General features: G+C 46.1%; 1 protein-coding gene across 7 annotated transcripts in view; it reads right to left on the bottom strand.

Annotated features, from left to right (window-relative positions):
- Nucleotides 1-14,706, bottom strand: part of Ablim1 (actin binding LIM protein 1) — a 175,539-nt gene that overhangs the window by 94,681 nt on the left and 66,152 nt on the right. For all 7 annotated transcript variants that reach the window (XM_035441750.1, XM_035441751.1, XM_035441752.1 and 4 more), the window contains one exon: nt 13,669-13,778. In XM_035441750.1, coding sequence (XP_035297641.1) covers nt 13,669-13,778 — 110 coding nt within the window. The remainder of the gene's footprint in view (nt 1-13,668; nt 13,779-14,706) is intronic.

The raw sequence follows: 14,706 nt of genomic DNA, 5'->3' as shown, positions 1-14,706 counted from the left end.
GACATAGGTTTCTGGGAACCAAACCTGGGTCCTTTGTAGGAACCTTAAGAGCTTTTAAACCTTGAGCTGTGTCTCTCGCTGCTGGATAAGGATTTATCGTACAGAGCATTCTAAACTCTGTGTGTACAAGACGGTCCTAAAATAATAAGTGTTTTACCAAACACCCGCCCAACAGGTGGTAGGGACACAGCGTGGAGGTTAAGACAAATGAGCAGTTTTAAAAAGCAATAGGGGGTGGGGAGATTGGCTCAGTCAGTAAGACACCTGCCATGTTAGCATGAGATCCACCTCAGTGGCCATGCAAAAGCCCAGGATAGTCTGGCCATCTATAACCCTGGCTAGAGGGACAGGGAAAGAGAGATTCTAGGAAACTTGCCTGCCACCAACTGTGAGCTCCTGGCTCAGTTAGAGATCTGGTCTCAAAAAGTGTATTTGAGATCTCTAGAGGAAGATACACAGCATTGAGCTCTGGTACACACACACACACACACACACACACACACACACACACACACACGAACACGCACACACGCTAACATACACCCCACACTCTATAGCTCCCCATCTTAGAAGGGAATACACTACTGTTTTTATAGAAGCTCTAAGTTCTCAGGAAAACGAGAACTTAGAATACCCCACCCTTATGTGCTAACCCGGCACAACTCCCAACGTCACCCCCAGCGTGGTCCCTGTTCCTGCTGACAAATGCTTCTTTACCACCAGCATCTGCAGCTGATCTCTGTCTGGACAGGTTTTACATGGCATCACGGATTATAGTATCATGCTCAACAGCAGAATTGCTTCAACACCCCAAGAACACCCCAGCCCCGCCCATTCATCCTCCTTCCCTCAATTCCTGGAAACCTCTGAACCTTTCCTTTGGCCCCTTCCCACCATGAAATGGGAACTTGTGAACTGAAATTCCCCTCTGTTTCTGACAATTCCCACTAGGTGGCAGCAACGGTTTGAAGAAGGATGATGCTTGGGTTTTTGTTGTTGTTTTTGTTTTAAAACAAAATAAATTTCAAAGATGGCTTTTTATTTCTACAAATGAGATGGCTGGACTTGGCGAAGCCATCAGAGTCACCCATGGTTTCCAGCAGGAAGCAGGAGGACTGAGGAGATGGGTAACTGACCATCCCGGAACCCTCCTTCCCTCATCTGTGAGCAACTGTCAGTAGATACTTGCTGGGCTGCATCTCGGGGGTCCTCTCCGCAGCACAGGCCTGGTGCAGGTGAGCCATGCCATGGCCTCCCTCCTTCCCTGGTTAGGGTCCAGAGCTAAGACTAAACCCCAGGTTTCTTAATCTCAGCTTGCTCTTCCTCTGTTTCCTGCCACCCTAATGTCCACCTGTCACAGAGCCATGGAAGAAGACACAACTTGGGAACAATGGAGCTGCCCTGACCACCTGCATGAGGGCTGAGACACAGTCAGGGCTGTGCACACGTGCTGCTGGTTAGTCTCGACAACTATTTGGCCCATAATGCCTTGCAGTCTGGGCGCCTCTCATCTAAACCATTGAGACCACCGTGACCTGCCCAGTGCCCCCGCCCCCACAACGGAACAGGTCATCCAGGTGCCTGAACCCAGCCAGTGAGCAAGAATGAGTGGGAAGGAGAGGGAAGGGCTAAGCCCCCTTCAGCCCAAGCTTTAAGACACACACCGAACAGACCCAGCAGAGACGTCTCTCAGATAATATTACCCCACACCAGCTGGCTGAGTACTCTGGTATATTCCATAGCAACAAACCACTGTTCTCTGGGCAAAGCCATCGACTTGGCTTGAGCCAGGCGTCAGGCTGTGGAAATGGACAACAGGCAGCAAAAGCCTGGCACTGGGTCGTCCCCTTCTTCAACCCATTATGGCTCTTCCCGTGAAGAATGGCAGCTTCTTCAACCCATTATGGCTCTTCCCGTGAAGAATGGCAGCTTTGTGGTTTTCCAGTGGCTGAGGAAAATGTTTCCACATCACTGAAGCAGCTGCTGGTAAATATAGAGAGTTTGTGATGGGTGCTGATGCTGGGTGCTGGGATGATTGTCAGGGTCAGAAATAGGTGAATATGGACCAGCATCAAGGAAGTAAGGTCCACTGACAACTCGCCAAAGGAAAAGCAATGATCAGGTAGGGAAACAGAAAGCAGAACCCAAAAGCCCACCCAGGCTTGGACAATTCTGTCTCAGGACCTTCACCCTTGACACCAAGAACAGACACTGGCTGTTCACAAACCAGTTAAACTGACACCAAGTCCACACCTGGCTGCATTTCTGTCATTTTGTTCACAGCCCATAAAAGCCCTGAACAGTAAGGATCTGCCTGTTTGCCTTCATTCTTTTTGGCAAAGGATCACAAACACCTGGGCTTTGGAAGGGTTTGAGTTAATGGAAGAGACATACGGCTCTCAGGAAGCATGTGTGAGTCTGTTGAGATGTTTCTCTGGAAAAGAAGGCTGAGCTGAAGGTTTTCCAAGCTGAAGCTGTGGAAAACCGAGAACCGCAGGAAACCAAATTACCCTACCGCCATCTCAGACCCTCCGCTTTCTGCACACCCGGAGTCACTCAGGAAGGTGGAGACCCCCTCCACCCACAGACATCTAAAATGGGAGCTTCCTGGCACACAGACTGGGACTCCTTCCTAGAGTTTCAGAATTTTTTTGAAAATGCGTCAGTGCTGAAAAAGTTGGTGGTAAACATGACACCTTGGGTGCTAAGAGCATCCTTGTAGGACTCTTTAGTGGTGGTAGAATCTGATCCTATTGTCCACTTATATCTGAGTCAGAAATCTGAAAGTGAGACCCAGAAGGCAGCACAAATCCACGGGCCCCCTTCCCAGATCCACGGCTTCATACTTTGATGTTTAGCCCATCTAAGTTTAAAGAGGGTCATGGGTGTGGCTATGGACTGGGACTGTCCATTGGAGCCTAGGGAGGCCTCAGTGCATTTGTTGCTGCTATATGGGAAGGTTGCTGATTTTTACTTGTTAATTTTGCATTCTGCCACTTTGCACAATGTGGCAATCATTCTGGGAGTTTCTGGTGGAGGCTTTGGGGGCCCCTGATACACAGATCACATCCTCTTTGAAGAGACACTGGCTCCTTTTTCCTGTTTGAATCTCTCTTGCCCTATTGCTCTAGCTAAGATTTCCAGCATCTAGTGAACAGGAGAAAAAACAATTGACAGCTCCACCATGTACCTAATTTTAATGAGACAACTCCAAATTTGTTTCTCCATTTGTGATGATGCTGACTATAGGTTTCTTTATAATGCCTTTATTGTATAATATCTCCAACCCCACTCTAGCTAGGACTTTTTATCAAGAAGGATGTTGGATTTTGTCAAATTCCTTGTCTGCATCTATTGAGATGGTCATGTGTTTTTTGTCTTTAAGTCTATTTATATGACCTGTTATAGCATTGAAACTTTTCCCTAGCTATGTTCCAGGAAACATAAACAACCCAAGAAATTATTTTTTTACAATAAGAATAATGAAAATAAGTATTATTTTTCATAAAAATATCAAATATATTTATGGCTAGATTTAGGTTACTATTAATAAAAAATGAAGATGTAGGAGACCCTATAGGATATCCTATTGATAGACCGTCCATAGAGGTACATTGTCCCTGACCAGGATTCTAGGTCAGAAGTTTCAAGGGAAAAGTACAAATTTAAATTCCAAGGTTTGGCTAATGCAGGGTTCTAAGGTTTTAATAAATTCAATTCTTCTAACAGAGCACGGATTTCTCAATCTTCTGAAATAAAGTGCTGATGAGAGAGAGAGAGAGAGAGAGAGAGAGAGAGAGAGAGAGAGAGAGAGAGAGAATTGTATGCAAGGGTCAGGTGTGGGAGAATACTAAGCTGCCCACAAGGTGTCTTCTACACTTTGCCATGCAGACGCCCTCATGAGAACAGCAGCTGGGGACACTGAGTGACTCCCTGCTGTGCATAGATGCCCAGCTCCCATCTGCTACGGTGCTGTGCCTCCTAGGAGTCCTGGTGTCAGAAGTCACTCTTCTCATGCTTGTGATGACTAAGTATGTCTTGGTTTCTAGGCTGGCCTTCAAAGGTCCTGTGCTGGTAGGCTTTTGTTTGTTTGGGCTTTTTAATTTTCTTTTCTTTTCTTTTTTTTTGTCAACTTGACACAAGCTAGAGTCATCTGGGAAGAGGGAATCTCAACTGAGAAATTGCTTCCATCAGACAGGCTTGTGGGCAAATCTGTGGGGACATCTTCCTGATTAGTGGTTAATGTGGAGGGCCTGGCCTACTTTGGGTGGTACCACTGGACAGGTTTGCCTATGGGCTGAGCAAGCCATGGAGAGCAAGTCAGAGAGCAGCACCCTCCATGGTCTCTGCTTCAGTTCCTGCCTCCAGGTTCCTGCCTTGAGTTCCTGTCCTGGCTTTTCTTAACAGTGGACTCTAATCTGTCTCCCCAAGCTGCTTTGAGTCATGGTGCTTACCACAATAATAGAAAGCAAACTGACTCAGGTCCTTACTTTCAAGACACATAGATGAAAATAATCCAGATTTTCCTTATGTTCTTTTTCATCACAGAGTTTCAACATCCTTAAGGTATCTGAAAATCTTTTCTTGACCCAAAAGCCTCCACCACCATTTGCCACATCTATCAATCAAGTGGGTGTTGCTGAATGTTGACCTTCACCTTCATTCAAGCCACAGGATGCTGCCAGATCCCAAATTAGACACCTGGGAGCTGACAAATAATGGCTGGTCCAAGTCCATGTTTCTTATTTAAACCAGTGAGTCCATAGTTTCCCTTTTAGTATGTCTCAGCAAATGCCATGGGTACCGGGTCAACATAAGCAAGGAGAGAGGGCCAGGCATGGCGGTGCCACCACAGCTCGTGAGGTAGAAGCAGGAAGAACTACCTAGAGCTCTAGGGTTCCAGGCCCTCAGAGGCAAGACCCAGCCTCAGAAACAAACAAAATGGACAAATAAGACAGAGTACCGTCGAGAATGTAGAGCTACACATTTGTTAAGCTAAGCACTATTCAGGGATGATTTTCAAGATTCTATTTGTTTATGTGGACCATGCTCATGCAGGTGCCTGCAGGGGTGGGGGGGTAGGAGGGGGTAGTTGGTGTCAGATCCCCTGGAACTGGAGTTGCAAATGGTTGTGAGCTGCCTGATGTGGGTGCTGGAACTGAGGCAGGGTCTTCTGCAAGAGTGGAAAGCTGGCTTAACTGCTGAGCCATTGCTCTAGCCCAGGAAATTATCTATAAGCGGTTCTAAACTTGTAGGTGCTGTGCTGCCATGAGGCAGAAAAGCACGTGAGCTCAGAAGACTCATATCTGGGTGGGAGAGTCATACCCTCCCGGCAGTGTGCTCCCAGGCTATGGGAAAGGGGGTCTCGGTGCTATTAATGACTTAGTCACGGAAGCTAAAAATGACACCGAATGATTGTGAAAGGCTTATGTGTGGCCTGAGTGTCCAACCTTGAACTAGACCTTTCGTAACTGTCCCCTGCTGCACTCAGCTGCTGCCTTTGCTGTCCTGATAGCCATGGTGGAACCATTAAGAGCTGGAGCAGCCTCTAACCAGCTATTTTAAGTGGAGTTTCTTGTTGTCTTTGGAAAACAATACAGCGCAGCAAACACACTTTGGTGGCCCATGACAACAACACACCGTCAGTCTTTTTCAGGGCAGCTGAGGGCAGTTGTGGCAGCAGCCACCAGCCAAGTCCTCAAAGATGGGGTTGGCACAGGTGCCCCAGCCTCCCTTCTTCTCTATGACAGATGCTCACAGACTTGGGGTTACTTTGGTCAGGGTTTTCATAAATAGGGACGAATTGTGCCTGTCAGGTGGCCAATTCAAATCCCTTAAGCCAGTGTTCACAGAAGGCCACAGCACCACGTGACTTCTCAAGGTGACTCTCTCCTTTAGCTAGCGTTGGGTGTGGTTCTTAGTATTCATAGGGCCAGGCGTCTTTCCTCTTCATTCATTTAAGACTCCATTAAGGATGGGGGAGGGGGCTCAGTAGGTAAAGTTCTAGTTGTGCAAACAAGAGGACCTGAGTTCAAGTCTTGGCATCCGTGCAAAAAGCTGGGTGTGTTGGCATGTGCTTGTAATCACAGCAGTGGGAAGACATAGAAAGGTGGGTGCCCCACCCATGCTCACTGCTCAGAAAGCCTGTGTCATCACTGAGCAGAGATACTGTCTCAAAAACAAACAAACAAAACCCAAGTAGATAGTTCCCCAGGGACAATGTGGAAGGCTGATCTATGGTTCCGTATGTATACACACACACACACACACACACACACCACCCTCACATACATGAACATGAAGCCCCAACACATGAAACATGTCCACACACACACATAGACACACATTTTCATACATGTGAACATATACCCCCACATGTACATATCTTCACACAAATGAACATGCACACACACACACACACACACACACACACACACACACACATCCTCATATGTGACCATGAAACCCCCAACACACACATCTTCACACATATGAACATGCATGCCCACACAATTATATGTCCTCACACACATGAGCATGCACACACAAACACACATTCCTCACATATGTGAACATGCAAACACACATGTCCTCATGTGTGTGAACATAAAACCCCAACATACACACACATGCATACACTGCATATACCACACATGCATACAGCACACATACATACATGTATACACTATACACGCATGCACAGACACACACATGCACACACCACACACACCATTCACCCATTCACATATAGTTAAAAAATAAAAAGAAAGGGAAGGCTGGAATTAGTTTTTATAGAGGGAGGCTTTGGTTCAGTTCCCAGATGTTTGCTGGGGGTTTTCTGCCATAGACCTTGCCTTGGAGGACAACAGGGCTTTCTCTCAATGAGGCCAGAGCACCTTGGGAGACGCAGGCACACGTTAAAGAACTAAAACACAATCTACAGTGTACTTAGTTTGGGTAAATGAATCCTAGTGATATAACATGCTAAGTATGTAGTAAAGACTTGAAGTGGTACCTAGAACAGGGCCAGGGACTCAGTAGGTACTTAGCGAAGTGTTGGTTGAATGACTAAATGAATGGCTTCTGGTATCTTTCTTTCCCATTCATTCATTCATTCATTCATTCATTCATTCTAATCACCTTTTGTCACACACATCCCTTATAAACACAATCCCCACCGTCTCCCCAGCCCTGATTTCTGACTCAGTACAATTGACTTTGAATTTCAACATCACCATCACTGCCTTGATCTTTCTAGAACAGTGCTTTCTTCTGGTAATGCCCCGAGTGAAAACAGTCTAGGAGAGGCAGGCGAGGTCTCCTCCAGACCTCCCTAGACGTGGCCCCACCCCCAGTCTTTGCTCTGGCTGGGTCCCCTGCTCTGCTTCAGCGAGCGCCCCTTCCTGATTCAGTTTCTCCTCCCAGGCAGCATCTCATCGAATCTTCCAGAGGCTCCTAGGGAGGGGCGGCTTTCAGCTTTGCAGACGAAGGAACTGGAGTCAGACATCAAACAGCACACTTGATGCTATGTGGCAAGGAGGAGGGAGAACCAGTATTCAAACCCAGGCACCAGGGAAGGAGGCATCTAACTCTTCACTACCACACTGGATGTGTGTGTGTGTGTGTGTGTGTGTGTGTGTGTGTGTGTGTGTGTGAGAGAGAGAGAGAGAGAGGAGAGAATTGTGCAAGTGTGTACATGTATATGAGTGTGTACATGTGAGTGTGTACGTGTGTGTATGTACATTGCATGAATGTGCACTTGTGCATGTGCACATGCATGTACGAGTGTGTGTAACAGTGTGCATGTGTGCATGTATATGTATGTATGGGCATGTGTGTGCACATGTGTAAGTGTGTGCATGTGTTCACATGTGTTCATGTGTATATCTATGTATGAGTGTGTGTTACAGTGTGCATGTGTGCAAGTGTGTGCATGTATATGTATGTATGGGTGTGTTCACGCGTGTACATGTGTACATGTATGTAGGAGTGTGCATGTGTGTGTGTGCAAGTATGGACATGTGTGTGTCTGTATGTCTGTATGCATTTGTGAGAGCATGTGAGCATGTGTGCATGTGTGGTATATGTGTGTGGGTTCAGGTGCCCACTCACACAGCTAGAGGCTGGAGGAGGACATGCATACCCTGTTCTACCAGCCTTGGCTTTATTCCCTAGGGACAGGGTCTCTCACAGAACCTGAGCCTAGGCTGCCAGCCAGCAAGCCCTGGCCATCCTGTCCAGGCTCCTCCTCCTGGCACAAGTGTGTGACCCCGCCCAGCTTTCTATATGGGTTCTGGGGATTTGAACTCAGGCCCTCATCCCTGTGCAGCATTCTATGTTCAGCCATCTCACTAGGCTACCTTTCTTGTTGGTAGAAAATGTGTCACATGAATGGATAAGATATTTGTCATGAAAGATGAAAAAGGGGCAAATTCACAAAAGTGGAGACACGCCACAAAAATTCTGAAATCATTGCCTGCACAGTAACATGTTATTAGGATTGTAAGTTATAACTGGCCGGAATTCTGAGGCAGTTGCTCACATGATCCTGCAAAGAAGCCCTACTGTCTGCTCATCCAGGGGAGGGGTAACAGGGTGGACTGGTAGAGACTGCTAGGGAGCAGCAGAGCCAGGATCTCACCCAGGTAAGAGTTCACCATTGCATCTATTGTCAGGTGACACAGCAGACAATTCCCTTCCAACCTGTATGTTTGTTTGCAGATGGAACACAAAGGCAACTGGAAATTATCTTTCAACTACAAAAGGCCAAGGAGAAAAGCCAAATATCGGAGAACGTCTCCCTCCCCTGGAAAGCAAGCACACAACCCTGTCTGAACGGATTTCAGTTCCGCCCAATCAGAGCATGCCCGGCTACCTGTGGGAGTTCCAACCACAAGCAGCATAATGATGCTGTAGAGAGAGATCCAGGCAGAGAGGGGAAACAGAACGACAGGCCGGGATGCATTTGTGTGGGCGCCTCTCATGCCAATCCACCAAACCCACGCACAATCAGACTCCAGTCAGACATCCTTTGAGGTGGGAAGGCTGAGTGTAGACAGCAACCCACTCCTGCTCAGGTCCCTGAAATAGACAGGAGCTGCAGGGAAACGCTCATCTGGCCCCCCTCTGACTCTTTAACCATGGGAATCTAGTCCCTTAGCTGCTGGTAAACTCAGGAGTGGCGCAGAGGACAGGACTTAACCTCTGTCCATCACACTTTCAAAAGGCATGAATCAGCTGGTGAAAGTTTAATTATAATGTCCCCACAGCCCTGTAGGTGCCTTTTATTACTGCCTCCTTTTGAGAACATGTGCAGTGCTGGCAGCTAATTTGGGGCAATGGAGTAGCATTCCTGGCATAGCATAAGCGCTATGCTGAGAAAACAAGTCAGATCTAAGGGTAAGAATGTGGAAAAAAGCACTGAAGTGGGGGCTGTGGTTGTTGCTCAGTTGGTAAAGTGCTTGCTTTGTGAGCATCAAGTTCAATTCCCCAGGATCCATGCAAAAAAAGGATGTGTGTGGTGGTCTGGGCTTCCAATCCCAGTGAGGTATTCTGTCTCACAAAACAAGTTAGACAACACCTAAGGAATGACAGCTGAGGGTGTCCTCTAGCCTGTACACGCGCATGTACACACAGGTACTGTGCACATGTACACAGACACAGGGAAGCACAGAGGTCAGAACGACACCAACAGGACAGCTGGAAAGCCAGGCAGCAATGATGTCTCTGTATTCAGTAGGCAGGGAGACAGGGTATTTTGGATAATTTTATTGCCTCAGAGGCTTCCTTCTCCCCTCTCCTTGCCTCTGCTGGTCTCCTGTGGTCTTTGTTTCCTTCTTAGCAATTAGGAAAAACCAGCCACGAAATATGCACTGCAGCTGTGACCCAGGGACTCCAGCCTGAAGGCCAGAGAGGCCGTGGATCGCTGATGGAGCTCACAGAGACTATGAAAGTTAACAACAACAGGGAGGGGGGGGTGTGTCACACTAAAAGAAAGTCAGGCCCTGCTTCTCAGGAAGCCTCTTGCCAAGTATAAAAAGACTTTTTTTTTTCTTTTTTTTTTTAAGATAGGAATGGCTGTCATAGCAGAATAGTTTTGAAGTTGAGGCAATTCTTGAAGAACTACAAATAGCAACCAAATGTTTTCAAATTATGTGCCAACGACATTCAGAAAGCTGCTGAAAATTCCTGTTACTCTAGAATGTGTGGCCTGCTTAGTCTGGGGATTTTGCATGTGAATAATCATATATAAGAGCTCTCTTTCAGCCGGGCGTTGGTGGCACACGCCTTTAATCCCAGCACTCGGGAGGCAGAGGCAGGTGGATCTCTGGAAGTTCAAGGCCAGTCTGATCTGCAGAGCGAGTGCCAGGATAGGCTCCAAAGCTACACAGAGAAACCCTGTCTCAAAAAAAACAAAAACCCCAAAAAACAAAAGAACTCTCCTTCAAAGATGCCCTCACAACAACCTATCAATACCTTTTGGTACTTATCCAAATAGGTAGGGACGTCTCAAAAATAAAAATACTTTGGATGAAGCAGTTGCAGTGGTGAAATGGGATTTCACTCAGTGGAAGCAGGGGAGAAAATAAAATTTGGCTCAACAATTTGTACATAAGCAATTATGGTTAAAGTTAGTATTAAAACACAATGTCTTTAGCTGCCTACATTTTTTATACTTAACTAAAATTTTTATGGATATAACACAGATGTCATACAAAAAGAGAAGACAGGTATACATCTAAAATTGTATATTAGTGTCTGTTAATTGTACAAAATAATGAATTTCATTGTTACATTTTCATACTTGTATCTGAAGTAGAGTAAACATTAGGATCTATTAGATATGGCTTTCCTAGGACTGCAAGATGCAGGCATGCTTCTAAGGGAGAGAAATCATCAGAAACCTTTCCCAGCTGTGAACCCTGTGAGCGACAACCACCACCAGCATAGCATGATATGCCCATGGGTGCAACAGTAGCATGGATGTTGCAGGGGTAGCCAACTGTACTTTGTGATTGGCTTCAAGGCGCACTTTGCAGGAGAAAACACATGCCTGGTGCGGAACAGTCCTTCATACTGTCGCTGTGATTGGTTTAATAAAGAAGCTCACCAGCCAATAGCTGAGCAGGATAAGATTAGGCGACAGAGCCAAACTGAAAATGTTGGGAGGAAGAAGGGCAGAGTCTGGAGTTGAGAGCAGACACGGAGAGAAGCAAGATGGGCATGCCATACTGAGAAGAGGCACCCAGCCATGTGGCAAAGCATAAATAAGACAGTTAGCTAGTAACAAGCCTGAGCTATTGGCTGTTCGTTTCTAACTAATGTTAAGCTTTGGTGTGTTTATTTGGGAGCTGCTGTAGGACAGAAACTTCTGCCTACAGTCTGGTACTTTAAATCTGGCTGAGAAATCTTGGCTAGGAGCTCATAGACTCCATGGGAGAATTTACTGCTACTACCCTGCTAACCGGACACAGTGCCACATTGCCTTTTACATTTGCATCTCCCCACCCAGCACTCAGACCTTATCAGAGAAGTTTCTTGATTGGTTAAACAGAAACTCACAAACTGGGTCCAAAGACACAGATGAAATACCTGTGGAGTGTTCAGCCATCAGTGGGATATCTATATCACACTCCTGCCCGAGGACAAGAAGGATATGGGAAGTGGTATGAACTTAGGAGGGGTGGCTGCAGGGGAGTTACAGAGAGGAGTGGAGAGGTGGATGTGACCAATTTTCATATATGTGTGTATGAAATTCTCAAAGGGTTAATAAAAATATTGTATTTTCCTAAAAGAAAGAAAATACCCAGCACTCGGGAGGCAGAAGCAGGTGGATCCCTGTGAGTTCGAGGCCAGCCTGGTCTCCAGAGCAAGTGCCAGGATAGGCTCCAAAGCTACACAGAGAAACCCTGTCTCGAAAAACCAAAAAAAAAAAAAAAAAAAAAAAAAAACAAGAAAAAAAGGAAATAATTGGTCAGATGTGGTGGTGCATGACTACAACCCAAGTATTTGGAAGATGGAGACAAGAATATCAGGAATTCAAGACCATCCTTGGCTACATAGGGAGTTCAAGGCCAGTTTATGTGAGACCCTGTCTCAAATACATATGTATTTCTCAGTTTGGTAGAGCTATGACCACATGATGGCGAAGGACACTCCCAACTGCATGGCTGGAGGCAAGTGGAAGCCGTTTTAGAAGAATCTGCCTCTGTTTCCTTAAACAGTTGAGAGTATTTGATGATGCAAAAAGAGAAAAAAATTCAGAGTCAGAAGAGTGGCACCTGCCCTCCTCATCTGTCAGTAGAGGGCTTGAGTGACCTTGAGGATGACCTTGAGCCTGACTTTGAACCTCAATTTCCCACCTAGCAAAACAGGTAGTAGTTCACCTCCAGGGTCTCACCAGTGCATCATGGGAACACAGCCCATCCCATCACAGTCCTGTTCCAACTGTCATCAGAAGAATTCCTCTAAGGCTTTTACTAACTAATTTTCAAATTAAGCCCTGCTAGAAGATGGGGTGACCAGTCCCACCCAAGGTGGCTCTTTCAATGGTGTCCAACTGTTTCTCTTGATTAGAGAGTTTTAAGAGCAGTGAGGAACCTGAAACCACAGCACAGACCTAAATCATGCCTTAACTCTCCACTGGGTTCCTCATCAGGTTGCTGCCCCCAGTGGCATGCCACAGAAACACACCTCTCTAGTACCCTGTCATGTGTACACACTGCATTTTTTTCTTTCCTCCCAATGGTCAGAATCCAGTCCCTATGCAGATGGTCAAAACATTCTTATTTGTAGTAAGTGAAAGATTTCCATAGCAACAGCAAGATTCAGGCTCACTGCTATAAACACTGTGTAGGATCCGTCCTCTTGTACAAGGACTCAGAGAGCTAGGACGGGGTATTTATTCCAGGTTTCCTGAGGGCTGTCAAAAACCCATAGGGCACATGATGGGCTCATTTCCTGGTGCTCCGAAACAGCTGAAACAACTTCCTGGTTCAGTCCCCAGGGCTCAGAATATATTGACTTATAATAGTAACTGATCTGTCCAACGTCATTACCAGTGTGTTCATAAAGAGAAAGAGTTTATTATGGGGTGTTCTCTCTGGACTTCCATAGGTCAGATGAAATCTCATCACAAAGAATTTCAAGTCCCCCGATAGATGTACACTGTCTCCCCTCAATTAACTTCGGTGTCTCCTTCTACACAGGCCTTCTCTGGTTGCCCCGCATAAGGAAAACCTTATTTTATGCTTGGTTTTCTTCAATTACTGGGCGTTTTCTGTGGGAAGTTGTCTATGTGCCTAACTTCCTGAGGGTGAGAGAACTCACTTTGCTCAGGGTTCAATCTTCAGTTACAAGGATGATACACATTTTGGGTAGTCAGTAAATACCAAGTAAATGTAGGGTTTCATAGCTATTCTCCCTTGCTGGCTGTCAAAATGGAAACTATGATGTCTAATTCCAAGTTTGATATTTTTGATGCAATGATGGTGCTTCTCTCTGCCTGGGTTTTAGTAAACATGGCATAATGTTTTTCCATAGAGGGGAAAATGCCCTAGATAGGACTACGTTTGGTGTTGGAGAACAGGATGTTTCAAAGGAAGGCATCTCCCCGAGCTACCTCTGAACCACAAAGACATCTCCATTAGTGGTCATCAGGATACTTACTGCTTGAGCAGGTGGCTTCTTTAGGGCTGGGGGACATTGGCCGTGCACAAAGCTGACAAAGGCAGTCTCTCCCATTGAACGTGACTCGATCTCCAGGTGGAAACGGGCGTCTGGAGACAGAAAGACATTTGCCCTCAAAGTCATTCCAGCAATTTCATTCCCTTTCCTTACTCCTTTGCCTGCTACCCCTCTGGTGCAAATTGATTTCTTGGAGGCACACCAGCCTGGATGTTTGAAATGTAGCCATGCCCCAGTCCGCCAACTGGTCACAGGCCAAACAAATACACGTGCTTCATTGTGAGAGGAAAAGAGAATACACCAGTTCTGCAGGCTCCCTGGTTGGAAAGTAGCATGATTTACTTCCAATCGACAGTGGAGGGGTGTTGGCCCTTATGGAAGCAGTGACTTCCATAAGGAAATTCTTCATAAAAACAAGCTTTTTAAATGTCATGGGTTCCCACTGAAACTGAGGACACATCCCTGAGAGAACTACTTACAGGAGAAGTGGCAGCGTTTTTGCTACCCTGTGGGTTTGGTAACTATATTGAGTTAGTCACTTTGTTCTCTTTGGACATCTGAATTTGCAAAGCACTGGGGACCCCAGTCTTTCATAAGCTACAATAATAGGACAGGTCACTATAAACATTTGTTTGGGAATCAGTAGCCTGAAGAGATTGCTCAGTGGTTAAGAGCACTTGTTCTTTTCAGAAGACCCAGGTACCTAGTATTCACACAGTCACTCATAGCCACCTATCACTCATTCAGGGATCCAGTGACATTTTCTGACCTCCACAGGCACCAGGCATGCACATGATACCCTTACATGCAGGCAAAGCAACATACACATAATATAAAGTGAATTCAAGAATCACTAGCAGTCTCCATTCCTGATAGACATTCATCAGTGACAGCACATGGCACACGGTGCACCTTCTTCAGGAATGCTAGGTCTCCCTGCTTACTCAAAACAAACTAATTTACCAATTGTTCTTCATCAATGCAAGTTTTCTAATGTAGGACTTTGTCAGTTAGGAAATG

This window comes from Cricetulus griseus, chromosome 3 (assembly GCF_003668045.3).
Source record: "Cricetulus griseus strain 17A/GY chromosome 3, alternate assembly CriGri-PICRH-1.0, whole genome shotgun sequence".
Lineage (NCBI taxonomy): Eukaryota > Metazoa > Chordata > Mammalia > Rodentia > Cricetidae > Cricetulus > Cricetulus griseus.
The sequence above is the reverse complement of the archived record's forward strand: the minus strand, read 5'-3'. Positions and strand labels throughout refer to the sequence as shown.